General features: G+C 40.5%; 1 protein-coding gene across 1 annotated transcript in view; it reads left to right on the top strand.

The window, feature by feature from the left end:
- Positions 1 to 19,417, top strand: part of LOC119727896 (serine/arginine repetitive matrix protein 2-like) — a 47,368-nt gene that overhangs the window by 18,038 nt on the left and 9,913 nt on the right. The window contains exons 2-5 of the mRNA XM_038199973.1: positions 4,112 to 4,229; positions 5,086 to 6,087; positions 10,957 to 11,004; positions 11,581 to 11,685. Coding sequence (XP_038055901.1) covers positions 4,116 to 4,229; positions 5,086 to 6,087; positions 10,957 to 11,004; positions 11,581 to 11,685 — 1,269 coding nt within the window. The 5' untranslated portion in view covers positions 4,112 to 4,115. The remainder of the gene's footprint in view (positions 1 to 4,111; positions 4,230 to 5,085; positions 6,088 to 10,956; positions 11,005 to 11,580; positions 11,686 to 19,417) is intronic.

Raw genomic sequence — 19,417 nt, 5'->3', positions numbered from 1 at the left:
TAATGGTTTGGCACCTTGAAAAATCAATGTTCAAATTGACTGGACAATATTCTAGCACAACATTATTTATGAGCTTTATATAATGAGACATCGCATGAGACAATCGGTGGGCAATAAATACTTAATTTCATTCAACCGTTGACAGCAAGACCTTCCTAATCGGCGCGCAATTTAAAACAACATTTAAACGGTATGAATCCCAGCACAAACATAAACCTCCACAATATCAGCGATTTCAATATCACCATCTCCCCTCTATAACAAAAACCATTTCTCCCCATCCCTGGAAATATTTCTCCCCATCCCCGGAAAAATTGGTGACATGGTTGACGGGTTTTCCAACTTGATGGGCGTTCCAACTAGCACCCTTCACCCTAGCTAGCCCCTTCCCCTATATTGAAAATATGTCCTGGACCCTCGCACAGTCTCCGCAGGAAACGTTATGTGCGCGCACGTTGCTAAACGCAAATACAACTTAGGCGAGACTGAATGCAAGTCCAAATAGGCTCGCGTGCAGCAGAGAGTCTGATTCTTTATTTGACTTAACAGTTGTTTAGTGTTATTAGAGTTTAAATTATCGAGATTTCATTGTATACAGTAATTATTACGAAACAGTCAACTCCACCCATCTAGCGGGTGCCGCGCGAAGCGCGGCATCCCGCTAGTTTACTTGATTATAAGGATGTGACCTTTACAGGGTTCAACGTTTAAAGGTACACTACAGTCCATCATTTGAAATTTGTGCATTTTGTTCGTTTGAAGCAACGTGCTCAAAATCTAAAGAAGGGTGCTGAACAACTAACCTGATGAAGTTTCAGCTCAGCTTCAGCTGTATATTTCGAGAAAAACAGCATTCTAGGATCTTGATTTCAAATCAAAAGTTGCTGAATCATGTTTTGAATTGGGCCTGAATTCAGCGTCCGAGATGTATTCTCACTGAGCCGATTGCAGCTACGCGATGTCGCACACCGATCTGATGAATTATAGCAACCGCGCGTGTGCGTCGTGCCAATGCTTGCGGGCGCTTCGCCGAATAACAAAACGAACTTACTAATTTAAATTTTCCTACGGTGCGTCTTAAAACGCACCGTTGGAAAGACCTTCTTTCGTTGATTACTTCAAAATGATAGCTTGCCAGAAAGAATAATTTCACAGGGAGTTTAGTCCACTTACTATCCTCCAACCAAGTATGTTTTTGAACAATATTTACGCCAGTTACTTTTCGGATGCCTGCAAATGATGGACTATAGCTTTAATGCATGGTTCAGGTATTTGACACTGTACACTATGAACAACATAATTAACATTGTGACCTCAGCATGAAAACGGACAGGAAATTAATATGGCGTGCACAAACTGCACCAACACTTTTTTTTTCCGACCATCATTACACAAGTGCATCCTTTTAAAAATAATTCTTTAGTTGGAAGTCTTCTTTTTTAATTTGGTAAAATAACATTGTTTACCCGTTAGTTTGAACAACTCAAAGAGTTTGGTTAATAGAAACTTGGTTATAGGACTGTAACGTTTGCTATAGCTGTGTCGTAGCTTGTCTATTTCAACAAATACTTTAAATACAGCAATACAGGTACCATTACATGAAGCTTTAAAATTTATAGCAAAGCTTGTGTTTTGATTTATATACAGTGAGTGTACATGGAATTGGACATTCCGGCATGGTTTAAGCTTGCAGAAATGCACGTAGGCCTGTGGAACTTACATTGTACATACATGTGCATGTGTGTATGGGACGGTACATTAAACACCTGTGTTAGGGATTACCTACCATACACTGTATGTTCAGGCATACATGTACACGTACATTTGGCCAAATGGCAGTATGGTTTCATACCTACTGTAATCTCATCGACTATTATTACGTAGTATTTAAGCCAACCATTTAAAGGGAATATACAACATTTGCAAACATCAATGAATAAATTTACCAAGTTTTTACGAAATACCTCACTAGGATGTTGGTTAATGACAGTCTAAAGCATCCTGTAAAATTTCGGCACCTGGTGTGAAGTCATTTTCAAGAAAATGGTATTTTTGTATAAATTTCCAACGGTGGTCGGCTGACCACTGTTGGAAAAACCTAACTATTTTTCAACTTCTGCTCAAAATTTACCAATTTTTTTTCAGTCAAACTTTTGTTTGCTATTGGTTACATGTTCATGAATGGGTGCAGGCCAGCTAGACTGGTTCCCTTACCTTACAATTTTCCGGCATCCATAAATTGATCCATTTCATCTTTAGCGGAGTCAGGGAACCAGACTCCTTGAACATTTGTGTTTTTCTAGGCTTTTCCAGCATTTTCGAACACAAAACTTCAAACATGTCAATGTAACAATATTTGATCTATTATACTAACCCCTCAAATAGTTCATTTTTGAAAATTACAGCAAAAGCCAATGATGTACATTCCCTTTAAAAGAATATCCATTAGGAGTGGTTTCTGTTCAAGTGCTATTCAGTCAAATACGGTACCTGTCAACTTCTGACAGACTTGTATGATTGGAGTCTAGATATTGTCCTTGTGTAAACCGGGTTTGAGCACAGAGCAGGGAACATGGTTTGAGGAACCCTCAAAGAGTGGACAGGAACAAACCACCTGTGGTTTATCTTGATAGTGTCATTCAACCAGGATGCATGCTGCCTGAGTATATCAACAGACATGTACACCACTGTAAAGTGAGTGTACATGGTACTTGTTAACAGACATGAAATACATGTATCCCTATAATTGTTAGCAATCAAAGCCACATTTGCAAAGTTGCTGGATGTGGCTCAGTAGAAGCCGATGAACTGAAAAGCTAGAGATTTCCAACGACTTACAAAATGTTTTGCCCTTGGTGGTCGGTACGAGATTGGAAGTTTGTCGACATCATGTAACCGCACTAAAACCATATTCACACTCAACCCATGCCAATCCGTTAATCCGGTTGGTAATTGTGACGTCATTTCAACTTAACCACATGCCACTGGACATAGGAGTAGCATGGAACCGGAAGTAGTGCAAAGTGGCGTTAAGCCAATAGGCGCTCGTAATATGCGCGTGTATGACGCAGTCACTTACAAACCGGATTGACATGTGTAGCATGTCATGGATGTCATTGGAAAGTTTAAGTACATTGTACAAAGAAAAAAAAATTTGGAAGATTTTGGAGGATTCACAAAGGTTTATTGCAAACTTGCCCAAGGATTTTGGGGTTAATAGTTCAGTGGGAATTTGTGCGGGAAATTGCTTTCGAGTCTGGGTGCATGACAAGTCAACACGTGGGTATTGCAAATATTGCATACAAATTCATGAATGAGTCCGATGTTCAGTGGACTTTGCAATGACATCATGTACATGACATCGTTGTTGCACATGTGGGGTTTCCCCTTCTTTCGTATTCATTTCCGTTAGTGAGAACTGGTAGGCCTACATGTTTCATGTTCATGTACATGCTGAAATGGTAGTTGCCTGGTAGTACCGTACATGTACGTGATACCACCAAATTTTAAAAAGGTAATGAATAGTATTTTAAAAGCATGCGATTGTTTTACACATGTAATTTCCCACACAGGTTGAAAATGCTAACTGGCAATGTTATCATTTTGGGTTATCATAATGATTGTCCATCGTCTGGCATTTGATTTCAATGTGCAAGGTTACAGTGCAAGGAATATAATTGGTCTGCACATTACGCAATCTTGTCTCGGTCCGGTCGGGTTTCATTCGGTATGTCGTTGATTTTTGATAGGTGTCTGATAGGGTCCCTTGCCAACCGTCGAAAGTTCAAGAAATATCGTACACATACTGTCGAACTGACTCTTGCGAATCAGTATTTGTGGCGTCTGGCTGTATAACAGAAGTTGGCTGGAAAATTTTGCCTTTTGCAAAAATCGAAATTCTTTTGGTAAAAATAGTCCCTGCGCGAAGTGGTTAATTCACACGGGATTAATTTTGGATGATTGGCTAATTTTGGATAATTAGGAATGGATTCAGGTTTTTTTATCCATCCTGCTGTTTGCGTTTCTCGCTGTTGGATGTTGTATATATTTAACCAAAAAAAACCTGAAGTTTGCTAAATATTCTTTTCCTGTCTTCTCGCTTACCTTTCAGCACCATGGTGGATAGGGAGAGTGCCAGGTTTCGCGCTCAGCAACAACGCCAGATGGAGAGCATCATCACCAAACCTCGGAATCCGTGCGAGGGACCAAAATTTTCAGAACCAATCAAGGTATGCGTTGGATTTACAGCCGTGTCCAAATGAAATTGAGTTGTCTAAATGTTGCCTGAAACAATTTCTTTCATGAAAAGAAAAGTCGGTTGTAAAAAATGACTCTTTAAATATTTGCATAAGTGGGGGATTTCGAAGGATTGAGGGCATACCAGGATTTTGCCTCTGGAGGATAATGGAGGATCCAGGTTAGTAGGCCCAAACTGAGGCTGGATGAAATTGGAGGATTTAGGCACTGGCTGGTTTTGCCCAAAAAACCCATTGTTTTGGGGGATTCAGGATGTTAGTTACTTTATGCATGTATACTTGGGCGTGCAGGATATACCACTGTTTACTGTACGTCTTCTTGACTCCAATTATTTTGGGTCTTAGCGTTGCCCTTCCGCAATACAGAAGAACAAAGAAGGATTCAGTAAATTATACTGGCTAATGAACTCATATATGAGCATTAAAATCTGATTATGGAATAACATGCCAGCAAACCCAGTGGAGGATTTTGAAGGATCCAGGCAGGGGCCTCCAGCGACAAAAAGTGCATAATTTGGAAAGATTCGGGTGCTTAGCATTCTTACCTCTTTGCCAGTAGGGAGCATTCTAGGGAGTTAGTGTTAATCAATATTAACTTTTGCCCTTTACCGAGGTATAAACACTGTGTACTCAGTGTGTTACCCCCCGAGTGAAAGTTAGAAAAAAAATCACTCAGGTGGGACTCGAACCCACGGCCTCCTGCTTTCTGGTGCAGACATCTTAGCACTCGACCACCGAGCTTGCAGGATCGAGTCCCAGCGTTTATCCCAAAGTCAAAATTGTCAAATCTGGAATACTCATTTGACTTATTGTTTCATTCTTCCTACAGACTGACAAAGAGGACAAAAGTATCCAGGACATACTGGGCAGCTTCAGCAAGATCAAGAATGTCATGGAGCCCAGCTCCATGAACAATTTCCTGGGTATTCCCAAGGAGCCTCAGACTCCCGTCGACAACAAGACGCGGCTGCTCTTCGATTCTCCCGGAGTGAATTTCACACCCAACGGGCAGGTCAAGGGCAGCAAGTCTGGTAGTCAGTCGACGAGCGGGTCCTCGTCGAAGAGAGACCAGTCAGGGTCCTCCGCCACCAAGAGCGGCGTGCCGTATGCCAAGAGTGGACACAAGAGCAAAGAGGCTGCCAAGCAAGCCGTCAAGCAGGAGCCACAAGCATCCAAGGGTAGGCCCGGTGGTAGCTCCTTGGTTTCCGCCCCGCCGGCCCCTGGTCGAGGGATTTCCCCAGTACCGACCACCAAGGGCAAAAGGCAAAAAGATGAAGATGTTAAGGTACACATCAAAAAAGAGAAGGATCTCGACCCTGGGAAACCTTTAGACACTAGCAGCAGCAGCAGCAGCAGTGGCAGTAGCAGCAGCGGCAGCAGCAGCGGCAGTCGTAAGACCGCCAAAGTGAAACCAAGTTCAGGCGCGTCAAGTGACAGCAACTCCAAATCGCTGCCCAAGAAAGGCTCAACTCCTGTGAAATCCAAGTCCTCGTCTTCTAAGTCTGACACCAAGCCTGTCCTCAACGCCGCCAAGAAGGAATTCAAGCGGCCAAATGGCGTCGTCAATCACCATCAGCTTGCTCACGCGGGCCTCGACGCAACAGACTCCAGCAAGAACCCAGAGACTGTTTCAGTGAAGCAGGAGCCATGCGCCGTCAAGGAGGAACCCAAGGATTGCCTCGCCGGGGGCGGAGACGAGTTGGGGGCCGGCCTTTTTGCATCCATAGCCAAGAATCTGTTTGGAGACCCACCGGACAGCACGACGGAGAAGAGACCAGACTTCAAGAAGGAGAAGTTGATGGTGCCAAAATTGAACATCCCACCGAGCTTGGTAAGATAAGACATCATAAAGATGGGTGTAAAGAAGGTTGTCCTTGGGACGAACCAAAGTTAAGGGCCTTCTTAGGTGATATCACTATATCAGTCAGTCAATACAGAAAGAGCACAATTATTAGATAACAGAGGAACTTTATCCTGTAATTTGTCAGCGTTTACCTGAATGGACAAGCCCCCCAAAACACCATATTTAAAAAAAATTCTTTTCCCACCGAAATCGGTTTTAAGTGAACAGCAACGAACGTTTTGGAGAAGTTTTCTTGTTCAAAATCAATTTAAATCAACGAAATCATGACAATCAATGTAGGGAAAATTTCACCTGAATCGTATTTTGAGTTCTTCCGAAGAAACAAACTCAAACTCTATTGCGCGCTTGTGGGATTTTAAGTTTTCACAAAGAGACGAATTGAGTGCGCGCGAAGGGCAAAACAACGCGCGTGTGGGATTTTAAGTTTTCAGGAAGAGACAAATTCGCACAAAGGGTATGGGCAATGGCAATGGGTATTGGCAAATTGCCAAAACAACAGGCATGTGGGATTTTGAGTTTTCACGAACAGACAAATCTATATGCAGATTAATTACTCCACAATTAAGTGTTATATTATACTGTAATTGGAACATCTGTTCAGTTTAGGATCTCAGCTTACTATCTGTATCAAAAATTAGTCGGCATATGCTCCAAAAATAGGCGAAATCTTTATTTCGAAAAGTGACCAACTTAAAACCTGGGTTTTTTTTTCAAAACCACTGTTCAACACACCGTGGCCCAATTCGTCCCTTCGTGAAAACGCTGACGAATTTATCCTTGGTTTTTAGTATTGCAGAATCGTTCAAAGCTTCTCCCTAGTTTCGTATTTACACAGAGTATAAAAAGCATTGAAAATCTGCATGCTGAAATACACAGAACGTCCTTTGAAAAATTGCAGGTTTACACTGGAGAAATTTAATTAGTTTCAGTTCTATTTTCAGTTCCGTGCGCGATAGTTATTTTTCTTAGGAGTGTACATACGTCTTTGGAGAACGCATTCGCTGATAATGTGCTGATTTTTTTTTTATGACCAAAAAAAGTACCGGTTCCATTTTTATTTTCATTGGATTGTGAAGATAAAAAGTGGGTTCAGTATGGTCAAAATCCAAGAACAATTTCCGAAGTATGCGCCACTGTTTCCTGATAAAACAATTTGTACACAAAAATTACTGTGTAATGCTGTGAATTTTCTTTCCTGTTTGCTCTCAAGAAACTGTTTTGGCAAAAATAAACATTCACAACATACCGGTAGGTGCATGCCCATTGTAAACAATGTGATGTTGTACAGTATGGGTAAGTCAACAGATCAGACCACTTTAAAGGGACACTGCGTCCTAGAATACGCCCAATTGGGCTGCAAAACGCGTTTTGAACAAAATGATGTTAATCCGAAAGAACATTTAAAAGTGGGATATAAACAGCCACACAACTATCCTTTAAAAACTGGGCGCTTTGTAGTATTCTTATGTTATTCGTGCGAGAACGACTTTCGGGGTCCACTTTTGCGACCCCACAAATTCGGGCTGTTCATGCGAGATGTGATTCCAGCCGTAAGGGTTCGCCTTTTGCGGACGTTTGAGAAATCACATTTTGTGCATTGGTGATTGGCCACCGCTGTTCGTGAGCACGCTGCTGTGTACGTGTGTAATACTAGAGACACACAACGTGTATCGACATTGTATGAAAACGACAGGAAACACGTATCATACTCCGCCGTGTCCGATGTACCGGTAAACAATCATGTTTTTTCCGTCTTTTCTCGGGAACGGTAAGACATAAGGTTGGTTTCCTTTCAACCAGATGTTTGAATAGGATAAGTTAACAATCCAAAAACATGAAATTTTCGGGGATTTCAGGACGCAGTGCCCCTTAAAAATTCTCCAAAACTAATACAAGCCGTTCAGAAAGTTATTTAGGAAACTTGTACATGCATCTAGTGGAAACTAGTAGAATGGCAATTCCAGCGTTACGAAAGGAAACGTAATGTCTGGGACAGAGCCAATCAACAATGATATCTAATGAATGATTCAGAGTAATGATCCAAAACTCCTAGTGTGTAATCTCATCGACCATTAGTACTAGATGATGGATTTGAAAGAGACATTTTCAGGTTGATTCACTGAGCTCTTTAAGAGCGTTGCCATGGACATTTACATGACACTGGATTCCCAGAACAGGAAAGCAATACATATTGGCTATTTAAAGGGAATATATTATATACAACATTTGCAGACATCGAAAAACAAAACTATCAAATATTTACGAAATACCTTACTAGGATGTTGATAAATAACAGTCTAAAGCATCCTGTAAAATTATGGCACCTGGTGTGAAGTCATTTTCAAGAAAAGTGGTATTTTGTATAAATTTCCAACAGTGGTCGGCCGACCACCGTTGGAAAAACCTAACTATTTTTCAACTACTGCTCTAAGTTAACCATTTTTTCAGTCCAAATTTTGTTTGCTATTGGTTACACGTCATGAACGGGTGCAGACCAGCTAGACTGGTTCCCTTGCCTTACAATTTTCCGGCATCTATAAATTGATCCATTTCATCTTTAGTGGAGTCAGGGAACCAGACTACTTGAACAGTTTTGTTTTGCTTGGTTTTTCTAGCATTTTTGAACACAAAACTTCAAACATGTCAGTGAAACAATATTTGATCTATTATACTAACCCCTCAAATAGTTCATTTCTGAAAATTACAGCAAAAGCCAATGATGTACATTACTGTTAAAAGGGAATGTACAACATTAGCTTTTGCTGTTAATTCTCAGAAATGGATGGATTTGGAGGGTTGGTAGTTTATAGCAAATAATGTTACACTGACTTGTTTGAAGTTTTTGTGTTCGTAGGTGCTGGAAAAACCAAGAAAAACAATCGTGTTTCTGTAGTCTGGTTCCCTGACCCCACTTAAGATGAAACGGAGCAATTTATAGACGTCGGGGAATTGTACGGTCAGGGAACCAGTCTAGCTGGTTTGTACCCGTTCATAGGAGTGTGATCAATTGCAAACAATTTGCGGACTACTAAATATGGTAAATTGGGGGCAGTATTTGAAAAAAGCCATTTTTTTCCAACACTGGTCGGCTGACCAACGTTGATACAAAAACAACAATTTTCTTGTAAACGACAGAGCGCCAGGAGCAATGATTTTACAGGCTGCTTTAGACTGCCATTCACTAAACAACAGTACAGTTAGGTATTTCATAATAATTTTTGTTTGCCAATGTTGTTCGCTTTTAGTACATTGCACGATGGAGCGTATAGGTCTCGTTCAAATGACGTCTTTCCTACAGACCATCCACGTGCATCGGCATTTCGAGCGTCAACTTTCATAACGCGCATCAGCTGCGTCGTTTTTCGAACACATTTGGAGCAACAAGCGCTCGTGTGTGGAACATTTTCAACACTGCGCAATGTGTGCTTGATTGCGTAAGATACACAGTTGCACATCTCCTAATGAAATGGCTGTCATTGAACGAGCCCTATTGGGAAGAGATACATGTACATGCATACCGGTACACGTATTTCCTGAGGAAACTATCACTCCTTGGTTTGCATAGTGAGTTACCGGTATGTCAACTGTGCTTTGTATGAATATGCATTCCTAAATACAATGCAGTACCTAAGACAGTTTACCCATTCCTATTGGTCGAGAAGCCTGTCACGTGGCCGGTTTTAAACGGTTGATAAAAGACATGGCTAATGGCTGGCTGTTCTTTAACACTTTTTCAGTGTCACATGAAATTTGGACTCCTACCGGTATGAAATCCAGCACCGTTTTATTGGTTGAACGTTCACAATCCTCACGTAGGCATGTGCAATACTACCAGTGAGTCAGTATTTCGTAGTCCTAATTTCACAAGTACACCGGTGCGTCTGCGTTGTGTGCCACATCACGCAGTACGCGCGACGCGCGTCAATCTCCATAAGGAGTTGTTTACCAGAAGGCCTTACCACTGAATAGTTAGAGGGGTATTTTGTTAATCGAAATCGTTGAAAATTTTATAGTCTAATTTTTGACTTTTTTTTTACTTTTGAACCGAAAAGAGTTGAGTTTTTGACCGAAAAGATATGAATGGGAATAAATATGTGCTCGGTCAGTATTAAACACTCTGTTTAAACACTTTGTTTAAGTCTGGTCGGCTCGGGTAATTATCAGCATCCAGACTCCAACCGGACTTAACAGAGTGTTTAAAACCTCCAAAGCACACATTCACTCTCCATTAACCAAGGTACACAGTGAACAACTGTACACATGTACCGATAAGTACTGGTTAGTGTTGGCTGCTTTCAATACTATCTTATCGCATATGACAGGAAATCAAAATGGTATCGGTTCCATCCCGGAAATTGTCTGCATTGTGTCAAATTCTTCGGTGCGCACTGGAAATAGGCAACTTCGTATTAATACACAAAATATTAAAATTTCAGTTCGATATTTTTCCCTGCGGGTCAGTGGTTTTTAGGGTAAAAAATGCTATAAATAGAAGGCGTTTGTTCCCTCTGTTACATCAAACGACACCAAACGATAATGATATTCAGAGGGACATAAAAGTGATTATGTTGGTAAAATTGAGTGTGGAACTCACTCAAACGTGTCGCCTGCTGTGCGCGTTCTAGACCTGCTGAAAATACAATTATACCCCCAGGCCATCAGGTTGACAATTGGATGTACTGGGTAGTCAGACGATACTAGGAATTGAATAAATATCTTTTGTACACTTGCTGTAAATTTTCTCCTTTTCACGCTGGTGTTATTGTTATTTTTTTTTTCTGGTAATGTCATGTTTTTTTGTTTTTTTAAAATGCCCTGTGATTTCTTTTCTTGTAGGCTTCTTTCAGAGACCCAAGCAAGCAGGAGGTGGAGAAGATTTTGAATGTAAGTTTGCTTTTCTGCTCTGTGCGCCCCTCCCCCCCCCCAAAAAAAAGCCTAAATAATTGAACGTTCGTATTTCTGGGCTTTGTGCCCGCCACAAAAGCCTGAATAATTGAACGTTTGTATTTCTGGGAATTGAATTGAATAAATCATCAGAACCTTTTTGACAGTGTGAATGTATAAAAGGATTTTAACATGAAATGGTTTCTGATTGGCTTTTTACCTAAAGCAAAAAAAAAAAAACTTGGGACGTCGACCCAGAGGTCTTCAGTTCCAATTCAATATTCTCTTTGAAAAATTATTTTCTATTTATTCAAGTTTTTATTTACAAGTTACACCAAGTTTACATCAAGTTACATCAATTTTTTATTTAGATGCTGCTCATGTGCTGGTACATCCACGTTTTATATTTCATTCGCTGCCGGGTTTACAACACGGTACTGAAAATCAACGAGCTAACATTAATAATTAACATTGGTTCTAGCGTTTCACTGCTCGTAAAAATAGTCTCATTTTTTGGTCTGGCGCCAAATTGTAAAAGGACACCATGCTACTTGATACCACTTTTCCTGCTATTAGATGATGACTGAGAACAAGTCACCGTTGACCGCCATTCAGAATACGCCGATTAAAGGCGACGCTTCTTGCAAGTTCCACTTCCTGGCCAGCACACCGGTGACAAAGGTACCCTTTGCTTTCATTAACCCCAACCCCTTGGGCATTTTTGCTAGGATGTAACCTCAATCCTGCATAATCCTCCAACTGCCTCCACGTAAAACTTGCATACAGCCTCAATCCTGCACAATCCTCCGTTATTTCTTGAGTGTGGTTCATGGAGGGGTGACCACTGCCTCAATCCTGCAAAATCCTGCGGCAGTGCTGTCAATATTTTGAGGCAGAGTCAGTGACATCCTGGAGCAGTGCGGAGGATTTCAAGTATAATTTAAGCCTGAAAGTATGCATGGCTGAGCACAGTGTTTCCCCTGGGTTGGTGGAAGGTGTGAGGTGGTAAAAATAAATTTGGTCGAAAACAGACCCGCGAGCGCGAAGCGCGAAGCCCTTGCGGCGTGGGGTTCGGGGCCCGCTTAAGGGCCCCGAAAAATTTTGCATTCTAGACGCTCTGTGGTGCAATGTGAGGCATTTGAGGTCACTTTCTTCTTACTTTTTTGGGCAGTATATTGAATAAAATATTGATATAAATAATTGATTTTTTTTCAAAAAAATCCAACATAGGCCCCTATTTATTTGTGAAAATGTAGGGCTACCACCACCCCGACCACCAGGGAGTCAAGCACTTTTTGGATTTTTTTTTACAACCCTGGAAAATTTGGTATAATTGGAAAGAGAATCACACGACAAAATCAATAACGTTTAAATTAGTTTCATATGAGCTTGCGTTCTGGAGATATAATAGTTAAAATATAAAAAAAGTCAATGAAATTGAAAACATTCTGAAATTTTTAGTGTCAAAATATTATTATTTTAACACCTCTAAATTTTTCGAATCGATCAAAATGTTTAATATCATAAGAATCCTTATAAAATATACAATATTTTGAATTTTGAATCAGCTTTTTATCACTCGTTACAGAAAAGTTATGATTTTTTTCCCCCCGTAACACTAACACCGCGCCGCACCATTGTACGACTGACTCTGGGCCCACACCGCAATGCGACCACACAGCCCGCCGTAACACACGGGTAAAATACTGCTCCATTCACGGTACACACAACGCGGCAACACGGAACATGCACGTGTACGCGTAATCACGCGTTGCGGCATGCCGATAACATCGGCTGCCGGAACGGGCCAGCATTATTTTTTGACAAAAAAACAACTTTCGTGTTCTCCTGAAAGTCCAAGCTTCCGAATAAACCTCATTTCATGGACTTCTTATGCATGTATTTTGAGGATTTTTGATTGGAAAACCGTTACATGGTACCGTTGTGTAGCCTTCGGAAAACGAAAAAATTACATTCACCGATATCGTGATCGCTTGGCAGGCTGAGCAGGGTACCAGGTCATACGTAATGTACGCACGCGTGCTGTGCAACCAACGATCGTCGCACCACTTGCCCAATTGCACATGAGGAGCTCACTGCGAATCAGCCGGAACGTGCGCAGCACTCTGGGACTATCTGCCTTGTTAAGCACGGAGGATCTGCGCGTTCATTTTTAGGATTGCGCAATGTATCATTAAATGGGATCATTGTCACTTCGTCACTCAGTCGAAAATCTCGAGTTGACATGCACCCAGACTCGACCAGTAATATACACACGGACGTTGAAAAGGCTCCATACTAGCTAGAGAATTGGACGTACATGTACATCGTCTTCGTTTACGGTACGAATGACGATCTCAAAGAACACTGAGTCCGGAGAATTCGAAGGTGAAATACAAAGACACACACATAAAATGTACAGATTTGATTATAATTTTTTTTTTTATTCCTTTTTCGTACCCGTGAGGCGGCAACATTGGCCAAAAAAGGCCGAGGGGGCCTCAAAAAGTCCCGAGGCGGGCCGCCTCACAAAAGAATGGGCAGGGGAAACACTGGCTGAGCATCAACAACATGAGGTCCGGCCCAAGACCTTGACACAGTGCATCCCCCCGAAAGCAGCAACACACTTATGCCATGTAGCCTCAAACCTGCAAAATCCTCCGTTTTGCAAAGAGGATTTTGGAGGATTTGGGAAGGTTGGGGTTAACATTTGCTTAACAGTAACCTTCCTCAATCCTCCAAAATCCTTCAGGCGGCTTTTGGAGGATTTTGGAGGATTGAGGCTGAATGGCAGAAAAGTGTCGGTTGATTTTGGAGGATGCATTGCGTCAACTTTGTTTTGGAGGCTCCCAGTATTTATAACTAGGAAGTTTGGGTTAATATATGTTTCGAGAATAAGCCTAGTTAAAGTTTAGATTTGATTTTTTTTCTTTTGTCATGCCAAGCTTCAAAATTTTTTTTAGTTCAATTATATTTTATTATTTCAACTTTAGTTACATTGTACATGCTGTTATTTTTAAAGCAAAGAAACAAATCATTTAAAGATGTATTGCCTTGTTTCGCCTTGATAAATAGATTTTTTTTTTCAATGGATTTTTATAATTCATTTTTGAATGAGACTTCGAACAAAAAGTCCACCGACATTTAGTTATGGAGTTATTTCTTTACATATTTTGAATTTGTGGCTGCCAGACAATAATTCAACCCTGGCAGGTTCGGTTATTTGTGCAAAAAATGAAACCACTTTTACGGAGGGTTGCAGATGCCCCACAATTGGAATAAAGTAGGGTTTTTTCCTGTTAAAACAAAACATATAATTGGAAAATTTGCTAGGAGAAGGAAAAAAAAAATTGTTTTTTGAAGAATAGGGGGTTTGCATCTTTAAGGTAACATGGGCTGTCATTTCTGGAGAGAGAAAAAAAGAGGAAAACAGAACTACATGTGGGCAGTTACACGTAAGCTAGGTAATTGCAGGAAATGCACATGTACAATGTAGAACAATTCCTGGACTGAAGCACTGTCATTTCCTGATTTCGGTGTATTGGAATTTTTTTTCAAGGAAAGAGCTGATCTTTTTTTTCACAGGTTTCAGTGTTGCCATGTGAGGCTGAGTGCTGATAATACAGACGACAAGTGCTTAGATCACGTGTATGTGAAATCAATAGTCATTAGATGTATGCAGGGGTGTGAAATCTCAGCTTTAAAGCTGATTTCAGCTTTTTTTTGTTTTGGATTTCAGCTTTTTTCCTCCCTCACTTGCTGTGTACAAAAGTATAGGAGATTTCCAAAGTTCAGCTTTTTTTACACCTTTTCCAGCTGTTTTCAGCTATTTTTATCAGTGGTCAATCACACCCCTGTGTATGGCTTGAACAGATTGTGTTAATAGTTTTCCTCCGAGTAGCCCCCGCGCCATCGTGTAATATTTATAGTTTAACCCCTAGATGTTTCATTTGACCTATTTTACGGTAGAGTATTTTTAAAATAGGTCTTTAGCTGTGTTTGTAATCTTGTCTGGAAGGCGCTGTGAGGCCAGCTATGTCCTAGCATGTCCACAAATACCGGCGAGCTGCTAATCATATCACCAGAGCACAGCCGCCCGCTAGCACTGCCGGGCTGAAGAATGTCTCTCATGACAGTCTGCACTCTAGACGCTTTGTAAACGAACACCGTCTCTTGAAGTGGTAACCCGCAGCCTCTCCTGTGAATCACTGCAGCGGTATACCAGCTCCTCCCCCCTCCATCGAGAAGTCCCTTGGGGTATTTTTGTCCGCGAGTCTGGATGTATACATCTGAATGTCACCGATGTCAGGCTTGTTATTGCTAATGGCGGCCAAGAGAGGGCGCTCTATCAAGTTAAGCTGGGCCAAGGTTCAATGCCATGTGCATGGAGCTTGTGTGGTGAATCATTTGACTTAAGACATCAGTGTAATGGAGGGGTGGGGCGGGCCCGGTCAGTGTCTTACCCGGTACTCCTGCCTTGTGACTCGGAGTGAATAGTACACCAATTTCGTGACTCACAATTAAAAAGAGAGGCTTGGCAATACTATGTGTAAAAACTACGGGATTTAGGCCAAGTATAAAAAAAAATCAGTTGATCGTCCGGGTTTTTTCAAAAAGAGGATGATGAGGGCCCTTTTATTTTTTTTTCCCAAGATGGTCGCCAAGTATTTAAATTAAAAATGGTCGCCAACTTCGATTCAAAATGACCACCAGCTTTTAATTTGCTGTATTATTTTATTAAAGCAAAATACAAGAAACAGTTAGCTTTTTGAGGTGAGGGGAAAAAAAACAACAAAAAAGGGATGTGGCTTGAAAAAAAGATGCAGCTTGAAAAATAGAATGCGGGCGGGGACGATAAATTGTTTTTTTTTTTTTTTTACTTGGCTTTACTTTCTGACCTTCTGGATAAAAAACAACAACAAACAAACAAACACTGAGCTGTATTGTAACACATTTTTCTGCATGTACCCAATTCAAATTATCCTGTTAAATTTTGTTCAGTTAGTATCAAGCTCATCATAAAAACTATTAGTAAAAAACTCTCAGTAAAAAACAAAAAAAGCTCAACTCAAATCATCAAATAATGAAATTTACGTACATGTAGGTTTGTAAAGAACTCGTGGTTTTATTTAGTAGAAATGTGTGGCACACCAGAAAAATCACATGTACATGTATGTGATACATGTACACATACATGTACATGTACATGTGCATGAAATACAAGTCATGGAATCGACAGAGATTTTGAAAAAACAATAAATGCGAGCCATTTTTATCAGGTTACGACTTTATTTCTGTGTGCAACTGCAAAAAGGTTGCATTTCTGATTTGGGAGCTAAAAATCCCTCGGCCTTGTAACATTGCACAGCTAAGGCTGCAGGCACAAACGCAAGATACGTAACACTTAATAGGAGACAAATGATGGGCAAACGAGAGCAATACAGCGTTCCATCACGCTTGCATAATTGACACAGTTCCCTCGGCCAATAAGTGGGTTACTCCCACTGCCTGTCCTCCAGGGACGAAGTGAGCCGTTGACATTGTCATAAAGATCAGACAGTATATATAGAGCGGAGAGTGTAGGTATCCAAACATGGCTCCCTGTTGCCCCTTTTTCTTCGTCAGATTTCTCTTAAAGATTTTTTATTTTTTGTCGAGCCTCGGTATTGGACTGAAATGCAGAATTCCAAGATGTCTTTTGTTTTGTACAAAATAAAGCCGTCCGTGGACAAACAGGTTTGGCACATGAAATGTTTAAACTACCATATCTCAGAGACAAAATATATACGCATTTGCAATCATTTTTTCGTCACTTATTTTTAAAGATCAATATTTTAATACCATCAAATTGAATTTTTGAAATAAGCTCAACAACCCAGTATAGAATTTGCACCACTCTGTATAGCTTTACTTTCACAGAAAATAATATTTTATTTTTTATTTATTAATTTTTCAGACTTAAAAAAAAATTGTTAATTTTTGGTTGATATTTAATTGTATTTTACATTCTGTCTTCCCTCTGATAATTTGGCAGAAAAAAAAAATCCCAATTAGAGTTTAATTTTCTAATTACTCGCATAATTGACATTGCATTTGGCCCGAAGTATCAGCACGTCCTCGGAGTCTGTAATCAACAATGGCGCAGGCTCCGACCAAAGCAGCAGACGGGTTAGAGAGAAGAAGGAAAAAAAAAAAAGGTCTTGCATCACAAAGCAGCCGATATAGTATTACCGGCCGTGTAATTTGGATAAGAGCAGCGTTGGTAACCGGAGAGTCGGACTCTCTGTATTTAATCCTCTACCGGTTCAGAAAATAAGAAAGAAAACAGGCCTATTTACCTTTGGGTGATGGACAGTTGGCATTCAGTGCCAGACGCTCACTGCTCTGCGGGAACGGGATATGGTCTATTTTTTCTCCTTCCCTTGTTTATGAAGAAAGAATCCAGAAAATGGGGAAAAGCAGGGATAAACAGGTTGATTAGATGTCTTGTGATTTTTGGAGAAACTACCGAACAATTCTTGTGTTCAGTTGACACAAATGCATATATTAGGGCTCAAGCGATGTCTTTTATTTAACTATAAGAACACAGTTTCGTTTATGAGTCTTAGAACCAGTGAAATCTGAGTGGCATGAAGACACAGTATACATGCAAGAATGATGCAAAATCTTAACTGATTTAATCTAGTCAAAAACTATTTAATCTTGTCAGAACTATTTAATGTGCAGGGTGGTGCAAAAAGAAGGAAACCCACTTTTGACAGCAATTTTCAACCTACTCGTTGAGCATATTTCAAAAATTCAATTTAATGGTATTAAAATATTGATCTTTTTAATAAAATTGACGAAAAATGATTACAAATGCATATTTTGTCTCTGAGATATGGTAGTTTAAAAATTTCATGTGCCAAACCAGTTTGTCCATGGACGGCTTTATTCCATCCGTTTGACTGAGCTCCGAAGCTTGATTTGAAGACTATAAAAAACACTACACTAGACTTACACGTGATTTTGGTGACTTGTATTCAAATTAGCATAATTACACTATTTTTGAAATTTTTTTTAAATATTTTTCACAACGTATGGTTGAAGAGCTATACTTCACTACTTTATGAAAAAAAATTCAAATAAGTTAAAATTCCTGTCAAATTTGGGTTTCCTTCTTTTTGCACTACCCTGTAGAATGAAACTGAGATACATGAAATAACGTTTACTCCCTTTTCATCTTTTATACGTACGTGTAGGTGTAAAAAAGGGACTTGGTTTCTTTGTAAATAAACGAAATTGGAACATAATGCGTTAACATGCATTAAAAAACCAGGCGTGGATTTTTGGCGGATTTAGGGTAATTTGGTTCGATTTGAATTAGTAATACAAATGCCAAACAAGCAAGGGGAAATAAAGGTGTTTCACAAATTGCAGACAGAGACGCAAATTCTAGCAAAGCGGTCTCTAATTATACTGTCAGTGTCCTCATTATGTATGCAGTCACTGAACCACATCCAAGTACACACGCTCGTGTGTCAAATATCATTACTTATCCTTCCCCAGTCACTCGCTTCTTCCCCATTAAACCCGAGCAGATAAAATAAACCTATACACGATGGGTTTACCCAACCATTTCCCCCTCTGCTATCCTGTACCACACAAGTACTCGTTATATCCTCACGGCTAGAGAAATTAACAAGTCTATTTGCTGCTATGTTTGTTTGTGTATAAAGAGAGATGGAGTAGCATTGCCGGAGACAGGCTCGGAATACAAAATGAACATTTCCTGCTGTGGCGTACAATCGGTGGAGCGTTGCGGCCACTGTCAGAGCCGTGGCAGCAACAACGCAGCGTTTGATGTGTCATCAATTAGTAGGCCCCAGCTCCTCTCGCCACTAACCTCCCGTCTTTTTTTGTATTATCATTCCCAAGGTCTTGATAGCGCCCCAGTAGATAAATGTGAGGCACTGTGGCAAAATGAGACAGAACTGGGCAGAGGTTGATATGAATAATAATAATAATAATTGTGCTTATATATAGCGCTTTCCATCGTATCAGTGATCTCAAAGCGCTTTACAATTATTACCCGGTTCATCAGGCCATGAGACCACGTGGCAGCCGATATCAGCGCTCAATCGGTCCTCGACCCTCACAGGTACCCATTTATACTCCTGGGTGGAGAGAGGCAATTGTAGTTCAGTGTCTTGCCCAAGAACACAAACACCGTGTTCATGGCAGGGTTCGAACCCACGCACCTTCGTACATTAGTCAAACACCGTAACCGCTGGACCATGGCATTCTACATAATGAGGGTTGGCGGGTATTAGGAAAGAGAATAACATTCTCCTTTTCAGCACTGTGTGTTGCACTTCAATCGGACATTCCTTTGACAAATTTTGGCTGTTTAAAGTTTGCATTTTTCAACATG

This window comes from Patiria miniata, unplaced genomic scaffold (genome assembly GCF_015706575.1).
Source record: "Patiria miniata isolate m_02_andy unplaced genomic scaffold, ASM1570657v1 HiC_scaffold_20, whole genome shotgun sequence".
NCBI lineage: Eukaryota > Metazoa > Echinodermata > Asteroidea > Valvatida > Asterinidae > Patiria > Patiria miniata.
This window is presented reverse-complemented; position numbering and strand designations above follow the sequence as displayed.